At 41.3% G+C, this 15,150-nt stretch overlaps 1 protein-coding gene across 1 annotated transcript; it reads right to left on the bottom strand.

Moving 5' to 3' along the window:
• Positions 1-10,302: 10,302 nt before the first annotated feature.
• Ahsp (alpha hemoglobin stabilizing protein) lies at positions 10,303-10,941 on the bottom strand. The gene is made up of 2 exons (XM_051192054.1): positions 10,867-10,941; positions 10,303-10,643 (listed from the first exon to the last, which is right to left on the bottom strand). Exons 1-2 carry the CDS (start codon positions 10,939-10,941, stop codon positions 10,410-10,412), a joined length of 309 nt encoding a protein of 102 aa, XP_051048011.1. The 3' UTR covers positions 10,303-10,409.
• Positions 10,942-15,150: the final 4,209 nt, after the last annotated feature.

Below are 15,150 nucleotides of genomic sequence, written 5' to 3'. Positions count from 1 at the left end.
CAGCCCTAACATTAAGCTTGACTTTAAATCTAAGCTTTTGTCAGCCCTTAATATAACCACGAGCCCCTAACCTGAGCCCCAGCCTTCACACTAGTTCTAGCCTTAACCCTAACTAACCACATCACTAGCCTTAACCCTAAACTATTATCCTAACTTAACTGTATCTCCAGGCCTTACCAAACCTTATCCCTAATGCAAACACTAACCCTAACCCTAGCAATAATCCTGACATCAGCCCTAAACCTAATTCTCACCTCCAGTCCCATCCTTAACCATAGCCATAACCTAACACTAGCCCCAACTCTAAACAGAGCTGCAATTGTAATTATAATCTAACAATAACATGTCAGTGTTTTTAGGTATACAAGTCAGTTTGAAGAAAAAGACACATCAGGGTGTTTTATAACTTAGTAACAGCAACAGGGCACAACAGTCTCTAGTGAACTGAACTCAAAACCTCTTTGCAGAAGCCTCTTTATTGTTACACAAAAAGCATTTTTAGCAAGTCAGTTTCTTCAAACCAAAACCTCTTATCTGATGTAGGAGGTGTCTGAAGGAACCATTACCTAAGCAGTTCTCAGTCCTGTGAGACTTCTGGTTTTCCAAGTATGTCTGGAGACTAAGTTATGCAAAGGCCCTGTGAATCCTTCAGGGAAAAGCAACTACATAAACCTCAAATAACAATTACTGACTGTTTACAAGAGATTCTGTCAAAGCCCAGCTGCCATCATTCCAAATTCATGACATATACAATAAATCTGTGGAATTTCTTATTACAATAATCTTGGGCCTAAGCCTCATGCTTCCCATCAGCCTGACCAGAACTCAAGACTAGTCCCTAAATCTAACCCAAACACTACATCCAGCTCTTACAATAACTCTAACCTTAATCATACCCCAAACCCTAAGCATGGATCCTGCACGAACCCTGAGTCTAGCCATTATCTTAACCAAAGCACTGATTCTAATTCTAAATTCACCCCTAGCTCTATTAACACAGCCTTAATTCTAACCTACCCCTAAATATGGCCCCAAACCAACACCTATCATAACCCGGCACAAAACCTAGATCCTGCTGTGGAACAATCTTTGTACACTGTAAATATGTATTACTCTCATTGGTTAATAAAAGAGCTGAGTGGCTACAGCTGGGCAGGATGAGATAGGGTAGGAGAGCCAGACTAGGAGTGTGCTGGGAATAAGAAAGGTGCAGTCTGAGGAGTCTTGAGGAGATGCCATGAGGTACAGAGCAAGCAGGATGAAAAGTGTGTACATGAGGTGAATGAGCCTTGGGGCAGCACAAAGATTAATAGAAATAGGTTAATTTAAGTTATAAGAGCTATCCAAAAACAAGCCTAAACTATAGGCTAAGCATTTATAATTAATATTGTTTTTGTGTGGTTATTTGGGAGCCAGGGGTCCTGATGAAAAACTCTAACAAGATCCAGTACTTACCCTAATTATAAACCCAGCCAAAGCCCTAACACTAGCCACAACCCTCACTTTAAACCTAACCTAAGCTAGCCCTAACCATAACTAACATTAGCCACAACCATAACGCTGACACCAATCCTAACATTAAGCCTTTCACAAAGCTGCAACACTCATCTTATCACTAACCCTAACCTTAATCTTATAACCAACTCTAAACCTAATCAAATCCATAACCCTAACCCTAGTATTGCCTCTAACCACAATTTATATTAATAATAATATATAATAAACCTACAGTACACCATAGGTTTAACCCATAGTGCTAACCCTAATCCTAACCCCAGCCCAAGCATTAACCCAAACATAGCCCAAACTTAACTCAAACCAAACCCCAGCCCTGCATTTTTCCACTACACTAGTCATAGCCATAAGTCTTTACCTAAACCCAGCCATATTACTAAACGGTCTTAACCCTAACACTGACCCTAGCCCTATTCAATCCTAACAGTCAACTTGAACCTAACTGTGATACTAACCCCAACCATAACTATAGTACTAATGTTAGCCATAACCCTGTCTAGGCCTAACACCAACCCTAACTGTAGTACTGATCCTAGCCATGACCCTATCTAGACCTAACACAAACCCAAGGCCTACCTATAACTCTGACTCTAATTTGAATAATAGTGCTAATGCTGACACCAATATCAACCCTAATCAAAACAGAATTAACCATAATCCCATCCCAAACTTTAGCCATAGATAAAACCATAACAATAGATCCAGCCCATGCCTAAAGCTAGTGTTAAATCCAAACACTAACCCTAGCCCTGAAATAACTAACTGTAGACTTATTCCAAGTCCTAAAAATAGTCCTGGCCACTCTAACACTACTCTAACCCTGCACCTAACATTAACACTAACCACACTAACACATTTGACTCTGGCCCTAACATTAATGCTAATCTGAACACTGCTAACCACTAGCCCATCCCAATACTAACTCAAACATAGCCATAACCTTATCCACTACCATAATAACTTGTCACAGAAAAATCCTGAATCCTGACTCAATTCAACACAAAAACCTAGCCCTAAGTCTAACATGAACATAAGCCTTAAAACTGACAATAACACTCATCCTAACCCTAGCCCTGATGCTAGTCATAAACCTAATAGAACCCTCCTCTAACACTGGGCCTGGCACCAGCCCTCACACTAACCCAAACTCTGGGCAAAGATATAAACCTTATTGGAACCCAAACCTAGTCTTCAACCTAACTATAATCCAAACTTTAACCCTAAACCTAATCAAGTCAACCCCTAACCTTAATTCCAGCCATACCCTAAACCTAACCCTACAATTAAATGGAGCCTAAGCAATAATCCAAAAACCTACCATAACCTAAAATCTAGATCTATCCAAAACCTGACCCTCACCCAACCCTAACCCTAATCCCAGTTCTGATCTAATCCTAGTCCCACCTAATCCTAACTCTATACTTAATAATAATCCTAATACTATACCTAATCCTAATATTTTTCCTGTTCTAACACTATCCAGAGCCCAAACACAATGCAGGCCTAAAATAGCCTTAAACCTAGCCATAGAACTAAATTCTAAACCTACCGATAACCCTCATTTTATCTCTAATAGTAACCCTAACCCCTAAAACCAGTCCTTCAGTTAACTGTTGCCTTAAACCTAAGACTTGTCCCAGCCCAAACTGTAATCCTAGCTGTAAACCTAGCCCTAGCACTAACCCTAATACTGGTCACATGGTAACTTTATTACTAATCCCAACACTATCCTAGAAATGACCCTAATCTAGTAAACTAGTATGAATGTTAAACCTTCCTGGAGCCCTAACCCCAATTGTAGTCCTAATATTAACTCTCATCTATTTTTACTAAAACAGATTAATTCACTTATAACTTTGATGGGTTGTATAAACCATGAGATTATTATTATTATTTTGCTTTCCAATTAGGTGGAATATAGATTTTTAAAGTATGTTCTTATAATTCTCTGAATTTTCTCAATGTCTGTTGTAATGTCCTCCCCTCTTTTTTCATCTTTAATAATTTGGATTTTGCTAGGCGGTGGTGGCACATGCCTTTAAACCCAGCATTCTGGAGACAGATATAGGTGAATCTCTGAGTTTGAGGCCAGCCTGGTCTACAGAGTAAGTTCCAGGATAGCCAGGGCTACACAGAGAAACCCTGTCTCAAAAAAACAAGTAATAATAACAACAACAACTTGTAGCTTCTTTTTGTGTCTTTAGGTAATTTTCTAAGTCAATCTTGCTGATTTTCTCAAAGAATCAAGTCTTCGTTTCACTATTCTTTGTTTTGTTATTTTGTTTGTTTCTACTTCATTGATTTCCATTATTTCTTCCCATCTTCCTTTTGGGGGTGTTATTTCTTGCTGTTTTTATAGAGCTTTCAAGTGCATCATGAAGCTTTTTAATATATGCACTCAGCACTATGAACTTGCCTCTTAGGTTTTCATTGTGTGTCCCATAGGTTTAGGTATTTTGTGTTTTCATTTTCATTCATTCTAAACAGTTTTTAATTTTCTTATTGATTTATGTCTTGACTCAATTTTTCATTCAGGAGTGAGCTGTTCAGTTTCAATGAGTTTGCATATTTTCTGCTGTTTCTGTTATTGTTGATATCCATGGTGGTCAGATAGGATGTAGGTTGTTATCTCAATTTCCTTATGTCTGTTGGGACTTTTTTGGCGTTCTAATAATATGTGGTCAGTTTTGGAGAATGTTTTGTGCATTGCTTGAAAGAAATGATTGTTTCTTATTTGGATGGAATGTTCTGTAGATGTCTGCTAGATCCGTTTGATTTACGATATTATTTAACTTCAGGCATTCTCTGTTTAGTTTTGTCTGGATGACCTGTTTATTGGCAAGAGTGTGATTTTGAAGTCTCTCACTACTCCTCAGTCAATGTTCTCTTGCTGAGAAGAGACACTATGACCACAGCAACTCTTACAAAAGAGAACATTTAGTTGGGGCTGGCTTACGATGGTTCAGCGGTTTAGTCAATTGTCATCATGGTGGGGAGCATGGCAGCACGCAGGTAGACGCAGTGCTGGAGAAGTAACTGAGAGTTCTACATCCAGATCTGGAGGCAGCAGTGCCTGAAACCTCAATGCCTGACCATAGTGACACACTTCCTCCACCAAGGCCACACCTCCTAATCCTTCTACTCCTACTTCAAAGAATTCTGCACACGCCCTGGTGACTAAAAATTCAACTATATGAGCCTATGGTGGCCGTTCCTATTCAAGCCACTATACAGTATCACTGTGTGAGAGTCATTTTTGATTCTAGCTGCTATAGTGGGTTTTGTTGTTGTTAACTTGGGTGCCCTGGTGTTTGATGCATAAAAGTTTAGGACTGAAATATCCTCTTCCTGGATTTTGGTGTGAAGTCTATTTTTCAGATATTAAAGTAGGTACTCGACATTTGTTTGGAATACCTGTTTCCATGCACTTATCTTTAGACAACATCTGTCCTTGATGATGAGGTGTGCTTCTTGGATGTGACAGAAAGATGGAACCTATTTTCTAATCTAGCCTGTTATTTTATCTCTTTTTATTGGGGAATTGAGATCATTGATATTGAGAAGTGTTTCCTGATTCCTATTATTTTATTGTTGTGGTATAAGTGTATTTCCCCTCTATTGATTTACTGCTCTGGGGTTATTTATTCCTTGTGTCTTCTTGGGTGTGGTTAACCTCTTTAGAATGAAGTTTTCCTTCTAGTGACTTCTGAATTGTTAGAAATTGCTTAAATTTGATGTCATCATAGAATGTTTTTGTTTCTTAGTCAATTGTGAGTGATAGTTTGCTGGCTGTGATAATCTGGGCTGGTATCTGTGATCTCTTAGCGCACGTGGGACATCCATCCAGGCCCTGCCAGCTTTCAGAGTCTCCATTGAGAAGTCAGGTGTTATTTTAATGGGCTTGCCTTTATATGTGACTTGGCTTTTTTTTTCTTGAAAATTTTAATATTCTTTCTTTGTTCTGCATATTTAGTGTGTTGGCTATTTTGTATCATGGGGAATTGCTTTTCTGGCCCAGTATACTATATGCACTGTGTACCTTAATAAATAAACACTTCTTTCTTTAGATTAGGGAAGTTTTCTTTTATGATTTTGTTAAAAATATTGTCTGTGTGTTTGGGTTTCTTATTCTTCCTTTATAGCTTGTATTCATAGATTTGATCTTTTTATGGTGTCCCAGATGTGCCTGGATTTCTTTGTTTATTTACTCACTTAATTCATTTTCTTTGGCTGAGCTATTCATTTCTTCTCTGTTACCTCTTTTTTTTTTTTTTTCCTCAAGGCAGGTTTTTTTTTTTTTTTTTTTCTGTATAACTGTAACAGTCCTAGCTGTACAGGAACTAGCTCTGTAGAACAGGCTGGCCTTGAACTCACAGAGATCTGCCTGCCTCTGCCTTGCAAATGCTGTGACTAAAGGCATGTGCCACTGTCCGGCTCTTCTACCTTACCTTTGAGACCTGAGATTCTCTTTCCCATGGTTTTAATCTGTTGGTGAGACTCACCAACCTCTGAGGTTTTTGTTTGACATCCTAAGTCTTTCATTTATAGTTTTATTTCAGCTTGTGTTTTCTTTAGTAATTCTGTTAAACTCTACTTTCATGTGCAAACTATTTTCATTGTTTCATTCACTATTTGTGTTTTTACAGTCTTTAGGGCATTTACTCATAACCTCTTTAAGGTCCTTGAACATATCCACGATCGCCCGCCATTCATCTTGAGCTTCAGCCAGCGTTCTTCTTCCAGGGCCTATTTTAATAGGATGCCTGGCTTCTGGAGGAGGTGTGTTGTCTTTGATGTTCATGTTTGGACATCTGGAATCTAGGCATCTGCAGTTATGCCGTTTGAAGTATTTCTTGGTGTAGATATCTGGCCTTATCTTTGTTGCGTAGGTATTCTGTTCTTTGGTTCCAGTTGCCTGTTTTGAATCCTAAGCAAATGCAATGACTATGGGGTCCCAATAGTGTTTCTGTGATCAGCCCGTGTGACTTAGAGGGGCATTGGGAGGGAACTAGAGGGTCTCTGAAGTTGGAACCAAGATGAGGAATCCCAGGGAAGGGAGGCAAGGTGGGAGGAGGGACTCCTGCAGGACTAAGAACAAGCCTGGAGAGACTAGAATGGAAGACAAGAATGACAGTGAAAATTGCTACTTGTGTCCCAGCCCGGTGTGGACAGTGGGATTCCCTGGTAGAAAGTGCTTCTGCAGGTCAGCAGGTGACACGAAGTAATGGAGATGGACTGGAAGCAAAGGGAGATTGTGGGAAATGTCTAGGGGGGCCCTGGGTCTGCACCAAGAGGTGACAGGGAAACTACACTTTAATCTTTTTAAAATATTAAATAAATCAATTAAAAATACATGGAAGACGTAAGATCAGAGTAGAGGAAAGGAGACCAACCAATATAGATATGATTCCTCCCTTCTTCTCATTGTTACTGTTCTGACATTTACTCAAAGCATTTTTTCTGGAATTAAATGTCTATTGGCAACAAAATAAATAAAAATTAGTTAACAATTTAAAGTGTCCCCTCTCTTTTGGAACTGCATTCCCAGACTCCACCCCCTTTCAGCTAAGATTGGTGGAGGGAGTCCGGGAAGGGAGTGTAGCAAACTGGAACAGGACAGGCCTGAGGGCCCCTGGGGCACAGGGCTACCAAGCTGCCTCCATGATAATGAAGATGACAACGATGATGGTGTTAATGAAAATAACTGTGGTGCTTCGGGAGATAATTCGGCACCAGTAATGTATACTTGTTTTTCATACTGTTGGTTCTAAAAGTGTTTGAATAAATATGGGAAAATACTACTTTCAAATGCATTGAAAAGAAGCCTGAAGCCAACCAGCAGGCAGGCACGCTGCTAGCAGTGATCAGGAGCTCCTCTGACATTTATAGTCTTAGTTGATGTGAATGGGACACTTGTCCCTGGGAAGTCCACCCTGAAGTCTCAAAGGAGAGCGCACAGTGTCTGCAGGACACTGTCCTGGGGTGGGGGTGGGCTGTTTTGAGGAGGTCATGTGCAGTGATGCCAGCGAGGGCATTTTGGAAGAAGAAATCCAAGAAAATCAGAAGAAACCTTTGCCCTTGTCAAGGGTGTCTGAAGCCTGTTCTGGAACTGTCATTTAAAAGCATGTTTTATCAACCTTCCTAGTACCCCAGTCAGCCATTGCCATCCCAGGGAGGGAAGTTCTGTCAGAAGCATCAGAAGAAACTGCAGAGGACTGGAAGGTCAAGGCTGCCAGGTTACAGCAGAGGAACCAGAGAAAGAACGAGCTTCACATTCTGAAGCCTGGTCATGGGTTTGTGTTTGCTTGTTTGTTTGAGGGGGGCACATCCAGCCAACGGTCACATGGAATTAGAAATGAGGTACTCTCCTTGGCCTGGCAGCTCTTACCTTTTACTGGTGATATCTTAAAAGTCAAAGTAAATCTGAATTCTTTAGTGTTCTGCTGGTTGACTGATCACCGGTTGTGCACTGCCTGAACTGGTGTTAGGACTAAGTCTCAGCATCTGGAATTGCTTTTTGGAGAATGCTATCTCCTGCATTGTTTTTGTGTCTACAACCGAACGTGGGCAGTCTTGTACCACCATAAGTGCCATCTGATATACTCACCATATGTGCCATTTTCAAATAGATACAACAATTGTATTACTTGTTTTCATAACTTAGAGGCACTTGAAAGTTAGGTGGCTCTTTGAAAAAAAACCTTCATTCGAATGTCATACCTTAACCTTTAAGGCAGGAAGCTGCTTGAACCCTATGGGGAAATTTGACTATAAGAGTAATATTTTATACAACTTCTTTTTCAAGTAAAATTTTATGTAAACTTTTCATAGAACTTCTAAAGAATTTTTATGAAACTCTAAAAAAGAGAGTCAGGTTCAGGGTTAGAAATCATGCCATTAGTCAGAGCAACTTCATCATCAAGATTGGTGTGAATGTAAAGTCTGTGTGTAATGTGGGGACACTGTGAATGAGGGCACAGTGTCTGCCATGAATACAGTGAAAGTCGGGTGGGGCATGGCATCAGAGCTGAAGGTGTGGTTCAAGTTTGGAGCCAGCCCTTGGTGAGGGCTCACTCCAGGGTGTAGATAAGGTGGGACTGTGGCTTCATCTCACCTCCTGCCCACAGCTTCTCTATAGAACTAATTCAGAGTTTCTATCACAGAGTCTTCATCCTTCCAGCTAAAGCTTCAGTAATGGATTCGAGGTACACAATGATTCAGTAACTTTATTTTTATTTATTTTATTGTTTTGGACTATTAGAGGTTCCACCACCTCTAAATACAAAGCTCAAAACATTCTAGATGTTTCTCTAGATAGACTTCTAGGTAAACATATGGGATAAGAATATAAGAACATGGCCACCACTAAGAGGTACCCTCTCAATTTCATAGTTTAAAAAAGCAATTGGTGTTTAGTTATTCACCTTACTAGACATACTTATACTCACTTTTTGGCTTCCTCTGTCTGAATGCTTGAGGAGAGAGGTTAAATACCATCCCAAGGCATACAGAAAGATTATCTTCATGCACTAAGACCAACTGGCTTCTGAGTAGTCTTTGCAGGTACACTATGCACAGTGACAGTGTAAGTAAATGACTCCCTTATCTGGCTCCCCAGTGACTCCTGCACCCATCTACACTCTACTCCAAGTCTTGACCCAGGTGTCAAGTGGTTTTCTGTTCTCTGGGAAAAGGTACCAGATTCCCATTAACAGCCTGGGATTTGCCAAGGGGGTCCAAGGAAAAGTCTCCAACCACCATCAGAACCAGCTATCCTCAGAGAAGCATGCATCCTGCTTCTCTGGGAAGCTGCCACTCCCAGTAAGCTGGGGGTACCCTCCAAGTTGGAAGGATGCTGGCACACTGTGATGGTTTACTGTTACTCTGAACCAGATATAAACCCATCCCTAGTGTGTCCTCCATGACTCCCTCTCTCCCTCCCTCTCCCCTCCCTTCACTGTCTCTCTCCCTCTCTCAAACTGAGCTTCACAGATGTCCTTACTCCTCCGAAATTTTCCCATGAAAAACAATATGAAAGCACTCTTCCTCTGGCCCTGCCACTGCCCCCAACCTTCGTGTGGTCAGGCTTTCATGGAAGCCTGAACCATGATCTTAAAATTTTGTTTCATTTTTTCCCCTAACCTGGCTATGTATCTACCCAAACTTCCTAAAGTAAAAAGCCTGGAGCTCAAAAACAAAACAAAACAAAAACCCATTAGTCCATGAGTGACAGGAGACAGCCAATGCAATTGGAAAACTGACTGCTTCTGCTTCTATTTCTGGGGCCTGAGATCTACACTGGGTGATGGTAGTGCTGTAGTAAGGATTTTCCACCTGGTATATAAAGGATGTGTCAAATGGTTCCCGACATCCTATCCAACTGTAAAGGACCATGCTACTCCTATGAGGTCCATGGGGGTGTTTTGTAATAGAAGATCCTAAAATACTGTCAAGATGGAGCTGAGAGATGAAAATATCAAAGCAGGAGACTAAAGATGAAGCAGAGGGTCTGCTGGACAAACAAGTCGGGAAATAGCAATTCATAGAAGACTTCTATCTGCTTTTCTTTCTTTTGTTACCTTCCTCACCCAGAACTTTCTCTTTGGTCCCTGGCTGACTGAGCACACGACTAACATCCTACTCCGGCGTTATCCAGTGTTTTCTTAAAGCTATCAGGCTCTATTGTCCTAAATGAAACCTCTACAATCATTTCTTTTTTACTTGTTTAGTTAGGAAAATGTGATCAAATGCACCCCATCCAGAAAATATGGGAAAAAGAGCCAGGAGTCAACAAATTAGTATTGGTCTTTATTGAGATGTCAAGGTACAATGTAAGACCATGGAACAGCCTGAAGGCTTGAGGGTTCTTAGACGTGACATCGTGAGCCTTTAGGCTATGAGGAAGGCAGTTCACTGTTTGAGGGCTCTCGGGACTTCAGATAGGTCCCATATTTGGTCAAAAATTGGCTGCCCAAAGTATTCAGCTCCTGCTGGAGTTCTTGCAGAGCCTTGTCTTGTTCCTGCTGCTCCCCAAGCACGTGATTCTTGTAATAGTTGATGTACAAGTTCACCCAGTCATCCACCACAGTCACCATGCTTTCTTCAGGGATAAGAGGGTCACTAAAGACCTGGGAGTGGGGGTAGAGGGAGAGATTGGCAAGGGAGAATGTGGTCAGCAATGTGGAGTGCGGGGGTGGTCTTATAAACGCTCACATCCTCTTTTCTTGAATTTGTATTCCCTGTTTCTAGACATTTGGATCAATGCCCTTGTAGTTTCAAATGAATCTTCTGTACCCTCCCAACACATGCTCTATCCATCTCTGCCCTTTGAAACCGAGTGCACAGGCTTACCTGCTGATTCAGCAGAACATTAAATTGCTTTATTCCTGCAGAAATGAGTTCCTTATTGGTCTGAAAAGGGGCCATCTGTCAGTTAAAGAAAGAGGTAAAGTGTTTCCTTTTCTTTCACACCTGCCTATTCTCCCAGTCCTCTCATCCCTCACCCATCTCCAAACATCCCTCATGGCTGAGAGGGGATGCCTTCTTTCCTAACCCTTTCAAGGCCTGCTTTGCTGGAAGTCACATTTCTACCAACATGGGCTCACCTTCAAGTCAATGCTGCCGAGCTCGCCTCGTCCACACTCTTCAGGGTTGGGGTGTCCTCTGCACTGAGCTAGATGGAGGCAGAGTCTGGGGTTAGCTTAAGATGGAAACGCCCTGCATGGAGATCCTGAAGGCGTGTGATAGGTCATCCTGGGGCGGGGAAGGTGGGTGGTGAAGCTTCCCTGGAGTTAGAAAGATAGAGAGAGCAGGGGGAAAAAAAAAACAGATAAATGAACACAGAAAATGCAAGAAACAAACCAGGGACATAGCTTGCCCTTCTTGCCCCTTTTCCTACAACCCCAAACCAGTCTCTCTATTTTAAGGAAACTAACATTTACTGGACCCCTTTAGGTAATGGGCTCTTTTGCATTATACACAATTTAACAGCATTAGTTTCTCCATCTACGGCTCTGGTATTCATAGCAGTTTAGAAGCCAGACTACCATCCCACATTCAGGAGGCAGGGGAAAAAAAATCAAGTTAAAGACCAGTCCCAGGCTATATCCTAACAAAACCTTGTTCTCAAAAAAAGAAGTGCATGCTACCTCTCTCCCTCTCTCTCCTCTCTCTCTCTCTCTCTCTCTCTCTCTGTCATTTTATGTATTCCTTTATGCCAGATATTTTTTCAAGCATGTGTTAAGATTTATCATTATAAAAATCCCTTTAGAAAATGTAGGATATGTACATAATGGAACTTTTCAGCGATAAAGAAAAAACAAAACAAACAAACAAACAAAAAAAACCCCCCCAAAAAAAAGAAGAAGAAGAAAGAAAGAAAAAGAAATTATGTCTTTGCCTCAGTGGAGCAAAGGAATCTTTGAATACTTGTCATTATCTCCAAATCATCTGTAACATCTAAATAGTTATGTACTTGGCTGGCAAGATGATTCACTGGTACTTGCTGCCAAGCCTGATGACCTGAGTTCAATCCCTGGGACCCACATGGTGGAAGGAGAGAAATGATTCCCACAAGTTATCTTTTGATGTCCACATGCACACCATGGTGCATATGCATCTCTCTCACACACACATACACAAATAAATAAATAAGTAAAAGTAAAATAGTGTATATCGTTTGCCAATTCTGACTTAGTCCTCTATACATATAATCTGCTTAGCCCTCACCGTGACCCAATCTGTATGTACTACTAGTATGGTTTCCATTTTTTAGATGGAGAAACTGAATATCAGAGAAACAAGTAACTTTTGCAAGATCTCAGTTACAAACATGCCTTCCAAGTAAGGCCCTTGGGTGAATCCATTCATGGAAAGTGGCTTCAAGGTTTGCCTCATTCACAGGAGCTAGCATAAAGAATGCAACACAGTGTTGAGTAACCTTTGACTTTTTCACTCTTCCTGGAAAGTCATTTTTTCACAAAAGTGCTAGTGTTTATCTCAACCTCAGACAGACTCTGTGTGGGGTCAGATACAGTGGCACAGGTTGGCAGGGTGCTCCTAGACACAGTTCATGATGAAGCCAGCAGTCCTTGAGAATCAGAAGTTTCCAGAATAGGGTTGTTATCAGGGTTAAACAGGGTGTGGTTGGGGACAGGGTGGTCATCCAAGAATGCCAAGCTAAGGAACAATGATGTTTTATTTTCTGATTTAAAGAGAAAAATAAGATGCTTCTGGCAAATTCCTACTTTAGGGCCAGTTCCCTAAACTTGGTGGGAAGGAGAAAGAGGAGAAAGGAAAGGGGTGATTTTGGAGGGAGAGGAACCCCATGGCCTAGACTCTCCTCCTAACTCCATGGAGCTCCATTGCCATGAAACACGCAAGAACTTCCCTGTGCTTGTGCTGTTTTCTAGCACTATTCCTGCAATGGCTTCTTACTCCTCAGGGTCCTTAGAGGACTTTTAGAAATAACACTCTAATTTGGGAAAAGCTGAAAGACAGAGAATCTCTTCTCATGTATTAGGGAGCCAAGCTCTCTACTTTCTACTTGAAAAAGCCAATGACTAAGGGGCAAATACCTGGGCAAAGAACAACAACAACAAAGTGTTTGGAAAGCCAAGGAAACAAAAAGGCTAACACCAATAAAAACTGTCTTATAGAGAGGAAAGCCGAGCAGCAGCAAGTGCTAACAGCCAAGGAGATTTTTAAAGCAAAAACCTGATGACTGCTGATTTCCTGGAGCCACTCCAGTGGCTGTAGTTGGCTGAGTTCCTCTCTATCTTGATGTCTTCAGCCTGGAAGGGAAGTACGCAAGTTTAAGTCAATACTATCTTGTTCTAGACAAATTGGTTCTTAATGATTAATATATCTGCATGCAGAGTTGGGCAGAAGTGGTCTGAATCGAGATTAAGGTAGCAAAGGACACGGAGACCTGGCAGGGTGACATTGTTACAGGATCTTGCTGTTTTCCCCTCAGCGTCCCAGTCCTTGTGATCTCTATTAACTGAATTCAGGTGAAACACAGAGTGTAATGTAGAAGATAGAGTTTAGTGCATAATAATAAGGGATGAGAGTGGGCAGTGGTCAAAGAGCCATTATAGAGAAAAACTCTCACAGAGTGAGAATGGACAACGTTCAAAGAGACCATTGTGGAGAGCATGCTCTCAAGGGGTAGAGATGGACGGTGGTCAGAGGGACTATTTGTATCACCCTTCATGTTTAGGAAGGCTATTGCATGACAGCTCTAAATGACCAAACAGTGCTTGGATGGATGCATTTGGGCTCTTTCCTCAGTTCTAGCCCACTTCCATTCTTGATAGAGCCTTTACTCTTTCTTAAGAGGCTATCCACTTCTATCCCATGCCTAATTTAAAAGGCACGAGTTTTCTCCATTGCTCCTCCTGGTGGTTGCCAGGAGTTCTGCTCAACCTGTTCTCTTTCCCTCTTAAACTAATAAAACCATCCTCAAGATTCCTGTTCGTTCCATTTCTAAATGATTTCATTAAAAAGATTTTATTACCACCACCCCCCTCTGTGTAGGTGCACATCCTTGTGTTTGCCTGTGGAGGCCAGAACGAGGGTATCCGAGCTCCTGAAGTTGGAGTCACAGATAGTTTGTGAACTGACATGAGTGTGAGGAACCAAACACTGACTGACCTTCTGGGGGAACTGCATGTATTTAACCAGTAAGCCATCTCTCACCAACTAAATTCTCTTAATTAAAGAGACTAAGAAGTTCCCAAGGGAAGCTCAGTTTCCCCAGTAACAAAATAAAAACAAACTCTGGCAAAGAACCCTCATTCGCTGCTAGTGAGAATGTAAACTGTTTCAGTTGCCATGAAAAGCAAAAGAAACAAACAATAGAACCACGCCACGATTACAGCTCTGCTACTTGTAGGTATACACCAAAGGAAGCTGTGTCCTTCAGCAGAAATACTTGTACATCTGTGTTTAATGCAGCAGGATTCACAACAGCTAAGAAATGGAATCTGTCTGGATCTCTGTCAGTAGACAAATGGATAACCAAGTGTGTAATAACATTGGAATCTTACTCAGCCATAAAGAAAAGTGAAATCATGACATGTGCAGGAAAATGAGTTTAAGACTGTTTCAGAAAGACACATACTCAATGTTTTTTTCTCATATGCAATTCCTAGATCTGAACTTTTATATTTGTGTATGTGTGTGGGGGGAGGTATAAGTATAGGTACAAAGAAGATAAAAACCAAGTGACATAAAAGTAATGTGTGTGTGTGGGGGGGTGCGATGAGTGGGTGTCTATCCAGTAAGAGTCACACAAAGGAACAGGGAAGGGGAGTGGTGACAGCGAAACAATAGAAAGTATGTATAAGATGCCATAACGAAGCTCATTAAGTCACAAGCCAATTTTAACCATTTCAAAAGCTATATTGTCCCTGTCCTCACAGGGGTAAAAAGGCATCTGGGACCCAGAGAGGGATACTTTTCAAACAGCCAAAAGTTTGAGGTCTGAATGGGGTCTTGATCATAACTATTTCTCCAGGAAGGCGTTGTTCCCTCTCCCGGTTGTTGGAATTCACAACAGTCTGATTTCCAAGATAGTAAAGGAAGACTCTTGCTCCTCTGCGGCCGCCGTAGCCGAACAGGAAATGTAGTTCG

Source organism: Phodopus roborovskii, unplaced genomic scaffold (genome assembly GCF_943737965.1).
Source record: "Phodopus roborovskii unplaced genomic scaffold, PHOROB, whole genome shotgun sequence".
NCBI classification, from domain to species: Eukaryota; Metazoa; Chordata; class Mammalia; order Rodentia; family Cricetidae; genus Phodopus; species Phodopus roborovskii.
This window is presented reverse-complemented; position numbering and strand designations above follow the sequence as displayed.

What these genes read in the sequence shown, in the direction of transcription:
- Ahsp (XM_051192054.1), bottom strand. Translation starts at nt 10,941, where the DNA reads ATGGCCCCTTTTCAGACCAATAAGGAACTCATTTCTGCAGGAATAAAG. An exon ending in ATGTTCTGCTGAATCAGCAG is followed by an intron (nt 10,644 to 10,866) that starts GTAAGCCTGTGC and finishes CCCCACTCCCAG; the next exon opens with GTCTTTAGTGACCCTCTTAT.